At 41.6% G+C, this 15,289-nt stretch overlaps 1 protein-coding gene across 8 annotated transcripts in view; it reads left to right on the top strand.

Moving 5' to 3' along the window:
- The window catches only part of znf532 (zinc finger protein 532), a 174,266-nt gene extending 159,233 nt beyond the window's left edge, over positions 1 to 15,033 (top strand). For 7 of the 8 annotated variants that reach the window (XM_078551793.1, XM_078551811.1, XM_078551786.1 and 4 more), the window contains 2 exons: positions 2,586 to 2,733; positions 9,974 to 15,033. In XM_078551793.1, the coding sequence (XP_078407919.1) occupies positions 2,586 to 2,733; positions 9,974 to 10,474 (649 nt within the window). In that variant the 3' untranslated portion in view covers positions 10,475 to 15,033. Of the gene's footprint in view, positions 1 to 2,585; positions 2,734 to 3,805; positions 4,287 to 9,973 lie in introns of all 8 variants that reach the window. The other variant, XR_013577939.1, reaches the window with a different exon arrangement.
- Positions 15,034 to 15,289: the final 256 nt, after the last annotated feature.

Below are 15,289 nucleotides of genomic sequence, written 5' to 3'. Positions count from 1 at the left end.
TAAACATATTATAGAAACATCTCCCTTTGTTCCATTGGAGAATGGGCTGTCCCTGTCTCACTAAGCTATTTTGGATGTGAAATATAAAATAAACACTTTTTTATCAGTTTTTATTTTATTTTATCAGTTTTTCGCTGTCCATCAATAAATCCAATTTTTGTCACAGCCTCCCAAATGAATTATAACTAAACCAGGCCGGTTTTACCATAATGTGCAGGTTCCACACTCTAACCTATTGCTGCTCTAGTCGACATTCAATAGGATTGTGCTGGTGCTGCATGTTTTTCAAATGATCATATAGGATCATTGTTGTTCAATAACAGCAACTTACACTTACATAATGCCTTTAATACAGCAAAACTTCCCCAGGTACTTAACAAGAGCATTATCAATAAAAATTTCAACACCAAGCCACAGAAAGAGATATCAAGACAGTTGACCAAAAGCTTGGTCAAAGAAGTAGGTTTTAAGGAGCATCTGAAAGGAGGAGAGGTAGAGAGTTGAAGGAGGGAATTCCGGAGCTTCAGGTCAAGGCACAAAATGTCAGAATTAGAAGAGCACAGCGGGAGGCTTGTAGAGCTGGAGGATGTTGCAGAGGTAGAGATGGATGATGCACTGGAGGGATTTGAAAACAAGGGCAAGGATTTTAAAATTGAGGCATTGCCTCGATGGCACTAGTATAGATCAGCGAGCACAGGAGTCATTTTTTTAGTTTTTCTGTAAAGAGACACAGTGCTGAAGCTTTTCATCTTACACTCAAACACAAGAATGCCAAGTTTCAAACAATCACAACAATTTATACTACAGGGGAAAAGGGTGTTGATTGGTTAACAAATCGACTCTGATTGACCAAGGCGTTGCCATGGAGAAAGCAACAGGAAGCTATGGACTCCCCAAGCTTTTGGGTAATTCAAAACAGGCACAAGGCTTGAACATATTCCTTTTGTTTGCAGAGAACCTGTCCCTGTGTCTGAATGTATGTCACTTCTAGCAAGTGTAAATGAGCCATGTTATGAACTTGACTGATTAGCTTAAATTGGTTGTTAGTGTAGCTATTAGTACACTCAGGATTGTTCAGCAAGTGCTGCCCAATCACGGATTCACATCTAACAATAGACATTTTTTGGGGGGTTTTACAAGATGATTTAGCACTCCTTCAGTATTGCACTGAAATATTAGCCTAATCATGTGTTCAAGTCCAGTTGTCTTCTGACTCAGAGGTGGCTGCAACCACTGGTCCAAGGCAATACTCAAGAGCAGTATAGGGATAGGTTTAGTAGCCGAAGGATGTTATCCAGGCGCTGGGCAGGTAGGAGTTGATGAGACAATTGGAAAGGAGAGTTGGGGTGAGCCACAGTGGGGGTTTGTGCAAATGTAAAAGATAGAACAGGGAGCTAAGTGGATGGTCTTGATTTTGGAAACTAATAAATTCCCTGAGGCCCTCATACCTCACATGTCATAGATGGTTCATGTTGAAAAAGATGAATTTGCAGTTGTCCTTTCCATGCAGAATGGTCCTGGAGTAATGCGGGAGTTTGGCTGAAGTGAGAGAGAGACAGTCCTGTTTGAGATGGTTAAATATACCTGGAGTGGACAACAAAACTGGTTGTAAGCTAACTGCACTAATCCAAGGCCTTTGGACTTGAGAACATGAAGGTCGCATTTGGAGTAGGAGAATGGAGGTGGGAGATTAATCAAGATCTGAAGGGATCGAGGGCATTGATAGCAGGCGCAAGGTAGCTAATTAAAAAATTAATGGATAGCCAATATAAAGCTGAATGTCAAGTTAGAGGAAAGCAATATTTAAGAGATAGGGTGCTGGTGGAGGAATTAGGGAGTATTTTAAGAGAACAGAAGCTGGGGGGGGGTGGGATTGGATGAGGTCAGGAGGTGTTGGGTGGCAGGGAAATGTTAGTGGTGAAAGATGAAATGATGTGATTTTACAGGTGGCAAGACCATACAAGATAGCAAACCTCAAGGGGGTAACACTGGAAGTGGATGGTAGAATTTATGTATTTTTAGGATTGATCTCAAACTCATCTTTCAAATATCCCTCCATTCCTTTCCTCTCTGGGAAAGCATCTAACTGTTGAAAGCACTTATCTAATCTGTTCTTTAATTTATTCCAGAATCTTGTTACCCTTTAGGTGAGAAAGTGTCCTTGCTCCTAACTTCCTAACTTTGAACTTATATCCCTGTTATCTGAATTCTTCGCCATAGTGAACAATTTGTCTTTTTAAATTTGGTCAAATCTTTTCATAATCTTGAACGTTTTGTTACATCATCTTGAAGTCTCCATTATCCAAAGGAGGCAAGTCAAACGTCTTTATTTCTTGATAGCTGAATTATCTTATTACTGTCTGGTCCCATTCTAGGGCTGCAACATTGTTATGATCAAGTAATCAGAGCTGCTTGTTGTGGCCAAACGTTCAAGCTGGAATCACTAAATCAAGTCTCCTATGGTTAATGTGGACAATTTGTTCAGTTATCTGTATAGAAATTGAATATGCCAGTGATCAATCAAAGATTGGTTGAGTTGTTGCACTATACATCTTGCTTATGTGTCCATGTCTGTTTATATCTAGGAACTGCCCAGATTCAAAACGTACATTCACCAAACGGTTTATGCTAGAGAAACACATTCGACTCATGCATGGTATTAAAAATCCTGATGTGGCACAAATGACGGAGACAACAACCATAGTAGAATCCCCAAAGAAAGAAGAGAACAAGGTGAGTAATTATGTAGTGAGTCCCATAGCCTACTGACATTAATTTTGAGGACTGAGGACTCCAATATATGTCCTCCCTGTAATTATTTATGAAAAGCCACAAACTCTGAAATTATAAGATTCTGTTCCAAATTTTGACTTCTCTGGTCACAATCCTGTCATTGACTCTATCCTGGAAGTTCCATAATTTTGAGGTGAAAACTTTGAAAATATAGGCTTCAATATTCAGAAACAATTTCCCTCCTGCTTCTTATCTGTCATTCAGAATCCTGCAACTAAAGCAAAATACTGCGGGTGTTGGAAATCTGAAATGAAAACAGAAAATGCTGGAAATACTCATCAGATCTGGCAGCATCTGTGGAGGGGGAAACAAAGTTCACATTTCAGGTCGATGACCCTTCATCAGAACTGGTTCCTTTTCATTCCTGACTATCCAAAAAGATTCCATTTAAGGTTATTAGCATCTGCCGATTGTCCTGATACTTGGTTCTGCGATGCAGGAAGACAATTGAAATGTTTGGTAGTTAAAATTGTTTCACTATACACCAATTCACCAAGGCTCCTTAGACAACACTTTCCAAACCCATGACCACTACCGTCTAGAAGGACAAGGGCAGCAGATAGATGGGAACACCACCACCTGGAGGTTCCCCTCTAAGTCACTCACCAGCCTGACTTGGAAATATATCACCGTTCCTTCACTGTCGCTGGGTCAAAATCCTGGAACTCCCTTCCTAACAGCGCTGTGTGTGTACCTATATCACATGGACTGCAGCGGTTCAAGAAGGAAGCTCACCACCACCTTCTCAAGGGCAACTAGGGATGGGTAATAAATGCTGGCCCAGCCAGTGAAGCCCACATTCCATGAATGAATAAAAAAAAGACATCGAATTTTCCAAAAACCAACTGGAGATTATTCCTCAGTAAACCTGCAGCGATAGTATCACTGCTTGTCCCCCTCGGCGTGAATGTCATCATACGTCAAGTTAGAGGATAAGTAGTGTAATGTTCTAATCTATTCCCAGTTTGACTAGTTGAAAGTTAGTTCTCATTGATATCTCTTCTGGTCTTAGATGGACGAAATTCAAGCCATGGTCCGAATCCAATTCAAGTATCCGAGTCATTCAGCACAAGATATTTCCAACAGTCTTGACTTGATATTTTTAAATTCAGTTTTGGGATAAGGGTGTTGCTGGCAAGGCTGGCAATTATTGTCCTCTCCTCTTTTCATTTGAGAAGCTGATGGTCGAATGGTTCCTGAGTTGCTGCGGTCTGTGTGGTGAAGATAGGAATTTCCAGGATTTTGATTCCGCAGCGATTAAGGAGTGGCATTATATGTCCAAGTCAGGATGGTGTGTGAATTGCACTTGGAAGTGATGGGAGTTCGATAGAAGGAAGGTCATTATTGAAGCAGGCAAAGATGGTTGGGCCTGGATGCTTTGTAAAAATTCGTTCATGAGATGTGGGCGTCGCTGGCTAGGCCAGCATTTATTGCCCATCCCTAATTGCCCTTGTTCAGAAGGAGCATCTGGAGTCACATGTAGGCCAGACCAGGTAAGGACGGCAGATTTCCTTCCCTAAAGGACATTAGTGAACCAGATGGGTTTTTATGACAATCGGCAATGGTTTTGTGGTCATCATCAGACTTTTATTGAATTCAAATTTCACCTTGGTGGGATTCGAACCCAGGTCCCCAGAGCATTACCCTGAGTCTCTAGACTACTAGTCCATTGACAATACCACTATATCACCACCTCCCCCTGCTGCCCTTAGGAACTCCTGCAACAATGTTCTGAGCCTGAGATGATTGGTATCCAGCAATCACAATAATTTTCCTTTGTTCCAGATATGACTCCAGCCATGGGGGAGTTTTCCCCCTGGTCAACATTGACTTCAGTTTTCAGTTCCATGGCAGTACATCCGATTAATTATCAAGGACAGTGACTCTTACCTCTGGTGTTCAGGTCTTGTGTCCATATTCAGACCAAGGCTGTAATGAAGCCTGGAGCTAAGTAGCATAAGGATAATTGAAGTGAAAAATGGGATTATCATAACGATGCAGCTGCTTAAGGTTTAGGTTAAGGCACATTTTTGGCTAGAGCAATAGGTTCTTAAATGGTTTCCAAAAAAATTAGTGAGTTGCTGATGGAACTCCAGGAGTCTTCAATTGCTTGTAATATTTGGTTTTGATCAACTTGATAAGTTAGAATGCCTATTGTCTGCTATTTATTGAAATAAAAACTGCCACAACACTGTTTCTCTTTGGATAACTGACACAATGGGCTGAATTTTGTCAACAGGTAAGTAGCCCCGTCCCGCCTCCAGGACTGAAAGTAGGAGCTGACCACTCGCCAGCAGGTGACGGGACCCCAGGGTGGCATTTTACCAGCACAGCCAATTGAGAAGTTGCCAGCCCGACTGCCATCTAATTGTTGGCAGCAGCCCACCTTCCAGAGCTGCCAGCAGCTTGGCAGCCACAGCAGCACCAATGTTAGAGCTGACCACTACTGAGACTGCAGGAACCCTAAAGTACGAGCTAAGTTTTGAGCCTGGGGGAATTGGCACCTCACAGCAACAACATTGTGGCCGCAGGGGTGGCCGTCGCTGCCTGGGGTCCATCTGGCAGGGGCCAGAAAGCCGGCAGAAAGGAGGACTTCCCTCCCCACCCTGGGCACTGAGAGGCTGCCAGATGGCCTCCCCACATAACGACAGCCCCTGCCATCACCAGTAAGATAATGGTGGGGGGCAGGGGGTGGTCCTTAATTGTGCACTTAATTTGCACAGTTGGCTTCCTAAAGGGGACTCATGCCAATGAAATTCCCACCACTGGAAATATACCTTGGTGGGCTCTCCACCATTTTATTAGCCCTCTTGCCCTCCCAGTCCATCACATGAGATTGCTAACCAGGGATGAGAAATTTCCACCAAATGGCAGAGTTCAGACATTGGAGTTTTGTAAATCCGCCATTGGCATCATCCTTTCTGACCTTCAGACCTGAAAGAAGGCTTTAAAACAATTGCAGTTCCTGCGAATTGAAACTGCTGCTTCAGACCTTCGTGCAGCTTTGCGGTTTTCCAGCAAGCTTTTAAAAAATCGGAACTGTCAGGTCTCCTCTGCTCTCAGCAAATGTCAGTTTTTTTAACTTTTTTTATTCATTTAGGAAACTTGGGCGTCGCTGGCTGAGTCAGCATTTATTACCCATCCCTAATTGCCCTTGAGAAGGTGGTGGCGAGCTGCCTTCTTGAACCGTGGCAGTCCATGTGGTGTAGCTACGCCCACAGTGCTGTTAGGAAGGGAGTTCCAGGATTTTGACCCAATGACAGTGAAGGAACGGCGATATATTTCCAAGTCAGGATGGTGAGTGGCTTGGAGGGGAACTTCCAGGTGGTGGTGTTCCCATGTACCTGTTGCCCTTGTTCTTCTAGATGATAGCGGTCATGGGTTTGGAAGGTGCTGTCTATGGAGGCTTGGTGAGTTTCTGCAGTGCATTTGTAGATGGTACAACCTGCTGCCACTGTTTGTTGGCGGTAGAGGGAGTGAATGTTTTTGGATGTGGCGTCAATCAAGTGGGCTGCTTTGTCCTGAATGGTGTCAAGCTCCTTGAGTGTTGTGGGAGCTGCACTCATCCAGGCAAGTGGAGAGTATTCCATCACACTCCCACTTGTGCCTTGTAGATGGTGGACAGGCTTTGGGGAGTCAGGAGATGGGTTACTTGCCGCATGATTCCTAGCCTCTGACCTGCTCTTGTAGCCACAGTATTTATGTGGCTAGTCCAGTTCAGTTTCTGGTCAATGGTAACCCCCAGGATGTTGATAGTGGGGGAATCAGAGATGGAAATGCCATTGAATTTCAAGGGGCGATGGTTACATTCTCTCTTGTTGGAGATGGTCATTGCCTGGCACTTGTGTGGCACAAATGTTACTTGCCACTTGTCAGCCCAAGCCAGGATATTGTCCAGGCCTTGCTGCATTTGGGCATGGACTGCTTCAGTATCTGAGGAGTTGCGAATGGTGCTGAACATTGTGCAATCATCAGTGAACATCCCCACTTCTGACCTTATGATAGAAGGAAGGTCATTGATGATGCAGCTGAAGATGGTTGGTCCGAGGACACTACCCCGAGGAACTCCTGCAGTGATGTCCTGAACTGAGATGATTGACCTCTAACAACCAGAACCATCTTCTTTTGTGCTAGGTATGACTCCAACTAGCACAGTTTCCCCCGATTCCCATTGACTCCAGTTTTACTAGGGCTCCTTGATGCCACACTCAGTCATATGTGGCCTTGATGTCAAGAGCAGTTGCTCTCATCTCACCTCTTAAATTCAGCACTTTTGTCCACGTTTGAACCAAGGCTGTATTGAAGTCATAAGCTAAGTGACTCTGGCAGAACCCAAGCTGAGCGTCAGTGAGCAATTTATAGTTAAGCAAGTGTCGCTTAGTAGCACTGTTGATGTCTTTCCCACACTAACTGCTTCAGCTTCTCCAATCACAGGTTCCCTCTTTCTTGATCTTGCTGCTCCTCCAGAGACAGAATCAATGATTGGAGAAGCAGCAACTGCAGGAGGGAGGGAACTTGTCATTGGAGTTTAATGAGCAGTTATTCTGGCCTGTCCCACTGCCAACATGGAGGAGACTTTCGGCTGTGCTGTTACCCATAACTTTGGCCAGATGCTCGAAGACATGTCCGACCCATTTGATGTCCTTCATAAAACTGAAGAAAAGAAGCCGGATAAGAAAAAATGAGGAGGCAAAAGGTGGGCCAGAAACCCAGAGTAGGATAGGGGGAGGTGGGAGTCTGTACCGGGCTGGTGTTGAGGTGTTTGTACCTTGTCGGCTGTAGCTCTGGATGCACAGGGCTCTCTGTGTTTGAGAGTGCACCCAGCTCATGCTTGTTATGGCAACACCCTAGGACCCTTCTCTCGGCTTGAGAGGATCCTGTGCATTGTCTTTTGAACATGGGAGAATGAATGGCCTAGTGATATTCAAAATTGTAAGCGAGGGACCATATACTGTAGCCACCCTCATTCCCACAGTGTTAATTCAAACTGAAACTTGAATGTGTTAATTCTTGGCTGCAGCACAGTTCGACTGAATCAGTCAAAATCAGTCAGTTCAGCAGAGGGAAGCAAGTGAAGCTGGGAACCTGATGACTTGAGATTAGTGGGTAGGTTGCTAGTTCTTCAGGATCTTGACTGCTACCTTTAAGCAAATAAACCAGAGGTGGTGGTGAATGGGGAGGAGAGAAGACAATTATCAAAATGTGGAAATTCATTTGGCCTGTTACTAGTTTTCATAAGCTGCTTCCTGTGCCTGCCTGTCTGATTTCTGTTTCATTGCATCAAATAGTTGAAATTTGAGATGAATCTGATCTTAGTTTATTATTGTAAATTGGGAATTGTATCTAGAATCCAAATTTGAGAGAAAACACCAAGGAACTAAGGAAGAATGATATCCTGCACTCCTCATATTAACGGCTTTGAATGACTGGGACTGAATCACCTTGTCTTCATAGGTGATGAACAGAGATTTTTCAGATGGCAACCTTTGCTCATGGTTGGTGACACCTTGCCCACTTACTAAAGCTTCCCTGCCTATGATGTACATAAACCAGCAGGCTCATGTTCTGTTGTTAGTATGGACTTCATCCTGTGTTACGTGTACTAACTACATGAAAAGCTGACATGTTGAAATGCTGAGGACACTTTGGCAATTTTATACAAATGCAGTGGTCCACATTCCTGATGGTAATAAAAGGGAAAACTAATGTTTCTACCCCCTTGAAGTCTAACAATTTTACCCATTTGAAGTGGACGAGCAGCATTTGCATTTCACTAAAAAATTCCAGCCTTCACACTGCAGTGATTTTGCCACTTTGCACTATAATGTGCATTTGGTTCCCTGTCACAAAAAAATTTCTGACCTTTTTTTGTCTTAAGCCACTCTTGCCCCTGGTTGGTAACATTCTGCCCCTACCTTTCAGAAGTTAGGACATTGGTGCACAGGAGTGGGCCCATCTTTGCAGGGGCAATCTAAGAGTGCTTTCCCACATGTAGAAAAAATCTGAAGACAACTGAAGTAGAGTGGACCTCAGTCTGCAATGCATGAAACCAATTTCTGGTTTAATTGTGCTATTAAAGGGCCATTAAAGAGGCCATAAAACTGCCATTATTTTGGCTGCAACCAATTCCTGACAATTCTGGAATTTTCTGTTGGGAATGGCAATGGAAGTTTCCTATCCTTGCTATTGTACCATGGCTAAGGGCAAAGAAGAACAAAATTTTACAATTCACCTCCCCTCCCGAAGAGCAGTATTGATTGCAGGGTGATTGATTTAGTCTGTGATTAATTAAAAACATTTAGGTACAAGTTGTTGTCCCACTCCCGGAAACCAAGAACTGTGATTGTACTCGATAGAGTTGCAATCTGTGACTGTTGATAACTCGAAAGAGTTTCATGCCAGATAGCCTGCTCTGCTCTGCTACCACAGGTGCTGAAGTCTGCAGCAGCCCTTTGCCACGCTCCCCATTGCCACACATGGACTCACTTAGATAGGTGGGAATGAAATCGGGACTTGAAAAGTGCAAATTAGGCTGATCCCAGGAAACTCTCAGAGATCAGTCATGCAACAAACAGGTGGGTAGAAATGCCCCTGTGCTGCATTTATGGAGGCATTGTCACCAAAGAGAGAAATGTAGGCTAGCCTGTCCAATAATTGACCGAAGAATACTTGGTGTGAATACTTGGTGAATGAATTAAATGAAAGTTCAATTTTCCAACATTTAGGTACAAATTTACTACCCCTACCCCATTCAATAGAAAAATTCAGTGAAATAAAAGATGCACCGGAATCTGCTCAGGTGGCAAACGTCACATATACATAATACAGTTCTCAATGCACCATTTATGTGCTATTACTTATAGAGTATTTTCAAGATTGAGTTCAGTCAGTGGTTACAAACCACCAGAAGTGTGCTGTCATTATTTGACATAAAAGCTTTGGTCTGAAACCTTGTTATTTACTTAGATGCTCGAGTCCCTCAATTGAGATATATTCTTATTGCCCTTGGTTTGATTTTGTAATGTACCAATCACTAAAATGCAAGATAAAAAATGCAATTTAAGACCCATAGTGGGTTCTGAAGTGATGCAATTTCTTTAGTGGTGAGAAATGTAATGCTGCTGGAATTTCCCTGAGATTGACAAAACGTATTTACTTGGAGCCTTGTTGTTTCCTGTAGATGCCGTTGCCACCGAAGAGAAAGTTGGAGGATGCAGTGGTGGAGCTCCGACCTCCTCCTAGAGGAGCCATTACACAGCCTTTGAAAAAGCTGAAAATCAACGTCATCAAACTCAACAAATGTGCCGTGTGCGGCTTCACCACAGAGAATGTAACTCAGTTCCAAGAGCACCTACCCCAGCACAAGACTGATGGCTCAACCTTCCAGTGCAGGGAGTGTGGCCTCTGTTATACCTCTCTCCAGTCTCTAACCAGACATTTGTTCATTGTCCACAAGATGAAAAATGCCCAGCAAGTTGCCAGACAGAACGGGGCCAGGGAGGAGAACCCGGCAGACAGCGAAACGAACCTGGAGGACAGTCAGGCTGAAATGATGCTGACGGACAAAAAGTGCAAAGTTTGCTCCAAAACATTTGAAAGTGAAGCTGCCTTGAACACACACATGCGGACACATGGCATGGCCTTCATAAAATCCAAGCGGTTGTGCGCATCAGAAAAATGAGGAGCAACTCTCTCAAAACGACATTCGGTTCACAAACAGTAGAGGTGACTTCATGCAGAAGGGACCGCTTTGGTTGGGACAAACTGTCCCCTGTTGCAGCTTTTACTGGAACGTCATGTAAACCCCTCAAACGCCTCACTTGTACAGACTGTAGCTGTTGTCATGGCCCAGCATCACTTCTAAGCTGTTGTTTGATTAAAAGAAAAACTCAACACTTTGAAGAAGCATACATTTTTTTGTACAGTTGCAATGCATATTTACTTCATTTTTTATGCTACATAACAGAGTTCTCTTGTCATCAAAAACCTTGCTCACTTTTGGTCACCATGTAGTGAATTGGTCTTCAGCATTGAGAAATTAATGGTATTCTTTGATTTTATTTATAGAAAAACAGGGGAATTGAATTTCAATTAACCAGATTTTGTTAAAATGTTGTTTACTTACCTTAAGCTGCTTTATCTGAACACTGTCTATTTTAAATTAGGAGTTTGCTTCCGATGGACCAAATTAAACAGGGATGATGATGCAGCATCATTGGTAACTTGATTAGTTGTTCAAATATGTGGTGCATTGAAGGAAAAAAAGTTTCAGGAAAATAACCCCCAGAAGGTATGTGTGTGATTGTGTTCAAGTCTGAAAAACATGGATGCTTGTGGGCAACTTAATATTTATTTTTTAAAAGATTGACAAGTGATGGTTTCCTTGCAATTAACAATGAAGACCTTTTGAGGGAAATTAGTTATGCGTGTTAGCATATGTGTGTGTGCGTATGTGTGTTCATGTGAGTAATCGCATGTGTGTGTGTTCATGTGCCTATTTGCGTGTGTGCCAATGAGTAGGTGTCTGAGAGGTGACTTTTTTTCCGATGCAGAAATAGGACACTTATAAACTGGATCGATGAACAGAAACTGGTTGCCATTTCAGATTTTGGTTTTTAAAAATTATAGAAATTGAAGTACAGCCATACAAGTTTTGCAGAGTATCATTATATTTCCTACATTGTGTTTGTTTTCCCTAGTGCCCTTTAATGTTTTCTTATAGCAGCTCACTCACCTTACCAAGTCAAGGATGGGTTTACACAGGCATCATAAACTGAACTGGTCTAGTAGCAACTACCTTCAATTCAGTCATCCAGAAGAAAATTATGTCTTGGAAATCAGATATAATGGGTGCATTGTCTTATGTGAATGTATCTAAGCAATAACCCATGGGCCATGTGCAGCTGGAGGTTTTAAAATGGCTGTTCTTAAAGTTACTGACTCATTGTCAGAAAAATTCTCACTAAACCAGAGAACTCAGGATCTGTTTGTTTACTTAGAAATGGAGCAGACTGAAAAGCACCATTGCAGACCAACCATCCAGCCAGCATAGTAGCTTGAGGTACATAGACATTAATGGGAATATTAATTAAATATTTTATGTGTGGCCTGCAAGGCTCCATGTGCTGCACTAAAGCATCCCACAGATATAAAAAATAATCTTGGACACTTGGCTTTAGGCTGTTGTAGGAACTACTTGCTTCCTCTAGGGGCTCTTACAGTATTATGGTGGCACCCAGTGGCGAAAGTTCAGAAATACAGCTGATGGTATTTGTTTAAGTAGCCAGTGTTGTTGAGGAAGGAGATTCTTAAAAATTGCACTACCAAAGGCTGAGAAAGGCAAAGAGAAAATGGGCTGACCAGTACTATTGTAATTAGGACTGATGTTTTTCAATGTACACTTGAATCCTGCAAGACTGAGCTTTTACAGATGGTGAAAAAGTTCCTGATAGCTTTTCTCCTCTGAAGAGTAAACTTTAATATTTGGCCTGGTAAAGTCATTATTTTGTTTAGAAAAGTCCTATTCTAAGATTCAGGTTGGACAGACAATAAGAAATGAAATGACTGCAAGGTGGTCATATTTTTCATGTTTAACCAATGTCTTTCTTTGCTAAAGTTTTCCTTTAATCACAGACAAAACTCTTAACAATATCTCTTCTGATTTGACTAAATTCCTATCAAGTTTGACCAGATTGTTTTGCTGCAGTAAATCTTTTGCTTTATCTAATTTCTACAGGATGCCAATTGTAGTTGTTGATATAACTCCTCCCACTTCTAAGTGAGTCTGCTTTATTCATTCATGGGATGATGTGGGCATCACTGGCTAAGTCAGCATTTATTGCCCTTGTTCAGAGGGCATTTAAGAGTCACATGTAGGCCAGCAGATTTCCTTCCCTAAAGGGCATTAATGAACCAACAATGTCATAGTCATCAGACTTTTAATTGCAGATTTTACCATCTGCCATGGTGGGATTTGAACCCAGGTCCAAAGCATTACCCTGAGTCTTTGGATTACTAGGCCAGTGACAGTACCACTACACCACCACCTCCTCCAGTCTGCTGGAGTGATAATGTGGCACTACCCTATACTGTAAAGGATTTTTCCTCTCCAACCTGTTGTAAATTTCTAATGAATGCTGTGAATCCATACTGTGCGGTTAAGGTGGGGGGAAGACACAATAATGACTCCATGGCACAACATGACTATCAGAAGAGAACCATGAAATATTTAGACTTTAAAGGGGGTTGTTGTATTGCTAACTTGCCTTATAGCATACTCTTTAATGTTTGTAAGTGGAAGAGAATGCACTGACAAGCACCATGCCTAACACAAATACTGTTTTTCTCCCAGCTTTGAAAGAGCACTGGAAGGGCTGGGGTGTAGTGGGTTTGCAGCACCTCTGGCGAAGCTGGGTTCAAGTGAGCCTGAACTGATGGATTGCCTGTTTTCTTTGTTAATTGTAAAAATCCTATATGAAATAAGGTTAACACAATCTCAGTGCAGTTCCTCGTGACCTCTTCTGTGACACTAATTGGTATTAAATTGGCAATTTCAATCAAACGCTGAGATTGCTACTTAGTGCCATATGTAAATGAAACAGCACATTGATGGGATAGGAGATGCTTCACAAATTTGGGGAAAAAAGCACACAATTGTAGAAAATAGAGGAAGCCTCACTCTGCATCTAACTCATTTGATCGCAATTTAGCAATGTTTGGTTCTGGACTGGGAGCAAAACATCTCTTGCTCCAGCATTGGCATTGCTCAGTTTAACAAAAAAACAAAGAATTTAGGGGGAAACTAAAGTAATAATAGAGACTGTGATGTAACAGATTAAAGCATCCAGAAGCACATGAATTTTGTTAAATTCAATCTTAAAACAAAGATTTGGAGATTTCTCATCTGCTGCATAGTGCAAGCTTCTCCAAACAACAGAATTAGCACACCAAAGTTTTCAGAGCAGTTTTGTTGGGAAAACAATGATAAGGCCCTTTTTCTTTTAAACACTATGAAGCCAAGTGTTGCTCAACATCCAGGAATCACTTGAATTTTGTTAAGTCAATTCTTTTGAAAAATACTAACTTCCAGACTCTTTGTTTTGTTATTTGGTTATCTTGTACACATCTGTAGCTCTGTAGTGTAACTTTCATTGCAATCAGAGTGGAATTGCAGCAGTCTTGCACAAAGCTTTAATTAGAAAAAAAAACATATAGAATGATGATAAAATTGGATTCTATCAACTGGGTGGATTTGGTGCACAACAGGTGAAGGTTATATCTTTGTGTTTAGTTTGTTATTGATTTTAGAATTCAGAATGTTTTACTTTAAATAAGCAGGTGCCCAAGCCTGGAGTGTATTCCCCAAAGTTTTTTCTAAAAATAAAGTAGCAGTGTACCAGGGAATTGGTTATATACAGGACTCATTATTCTACCTATCATTCCCAATACAGCACAGGTAGAAGTCCATTGCCCATTATCTGTTGTTACTATTGGTCTTTGTCCACACCCTTTGATTATTCTGCTAGATCCTTAGCAGCTTTAGTTAATAGATGACTGCCCTGGACTTCACACAATGGCAGAAAGCTCTCCTTTGCAACTGATGTGAATTTTAATTTAATTAACCAATGCCCTAATTATGTGATGGGCCCCTTCCAATTGTACCTGAATGTCCTTATTTAAACAAGAGTTTAGCAAATTGCTGTATTTTTAAGTACTAAGGCTGAGTGAGATTCGAAAGAGGAGGTTATTTTCATTAAATGTGGATATCTAATGTTGGGAGAAGGGTGAAGCAGGCTGAAGTGATAACAGTTAAACAATACCATGGCATCAGTCATATTAACAATATCAGTGAATACTCTGAGGAGTTCAACTCCAGACAGGTTCTGCATTTTATCAGCAGGTAGCATAAGTGACATTTTCAACAAGGCTGCAATGAGCAGAAATGATACAGGAAAAAGCGCTCTTCTGTTTTACGGTTGTAAATTGCTCCTCATGCAAGTCTGAGCTTCTCATTATCATATTTTTTGAGGCTTTTATATCTTGTGTGTTTAGTCCAATAAAAATTTTGTACTTTTTTAACATGTTTTTTTTTGGTGTAGACTTTAATGGCATGAAAAAATGTAGCCATTGTCTTGTTACGTTCCTAGGGCGTGTCTTGCTGCTGTCGTTGATAGTAAAATTTGTCAGCTGTAATCTCATCAAAGTTTAAACATTTAATAAATGTTTAAAGTATTTAAAGAGCTGATGTGTGTTAAAGGTTTTTGTTCTCTTGCAGTGGCGATACTTTTTGACTTGAATTTTTGTTTAAATTTATCGAGTTTTATAGCATTGAGGCTTGTGAGGAATCCTAGACTCTGTTTTAATAATACAAGAACAAATTTTTGCTCTTGTTTACTTCATAACTACAGCAGTGATACCAGTTCAACTTAACGTAGCCAATGGAAGTAATGTAAATACCATTGAGATGCACCTGGAAAGTTGGCATCATGATAACCCT

Source organism: Cetorhinus maximus, chromosome 1, assembly GCF_964194155.1.
Source record: "Cetorhinus maximus chromosome 1, sCetMax3.hap1.1, whole genome shotgun sequence".
Classification (NCBI taxonomy): domain Eukaryota; kingdom Metazoa; phylum Chordata; class Chondrichthyes; order Lamniformes; family Cetorhinidae; genus Cetorhinus; species Cetorhinus maximus.
This window is presented reverse-complemented; position numbering and strand designations above follow the sequence as displayed.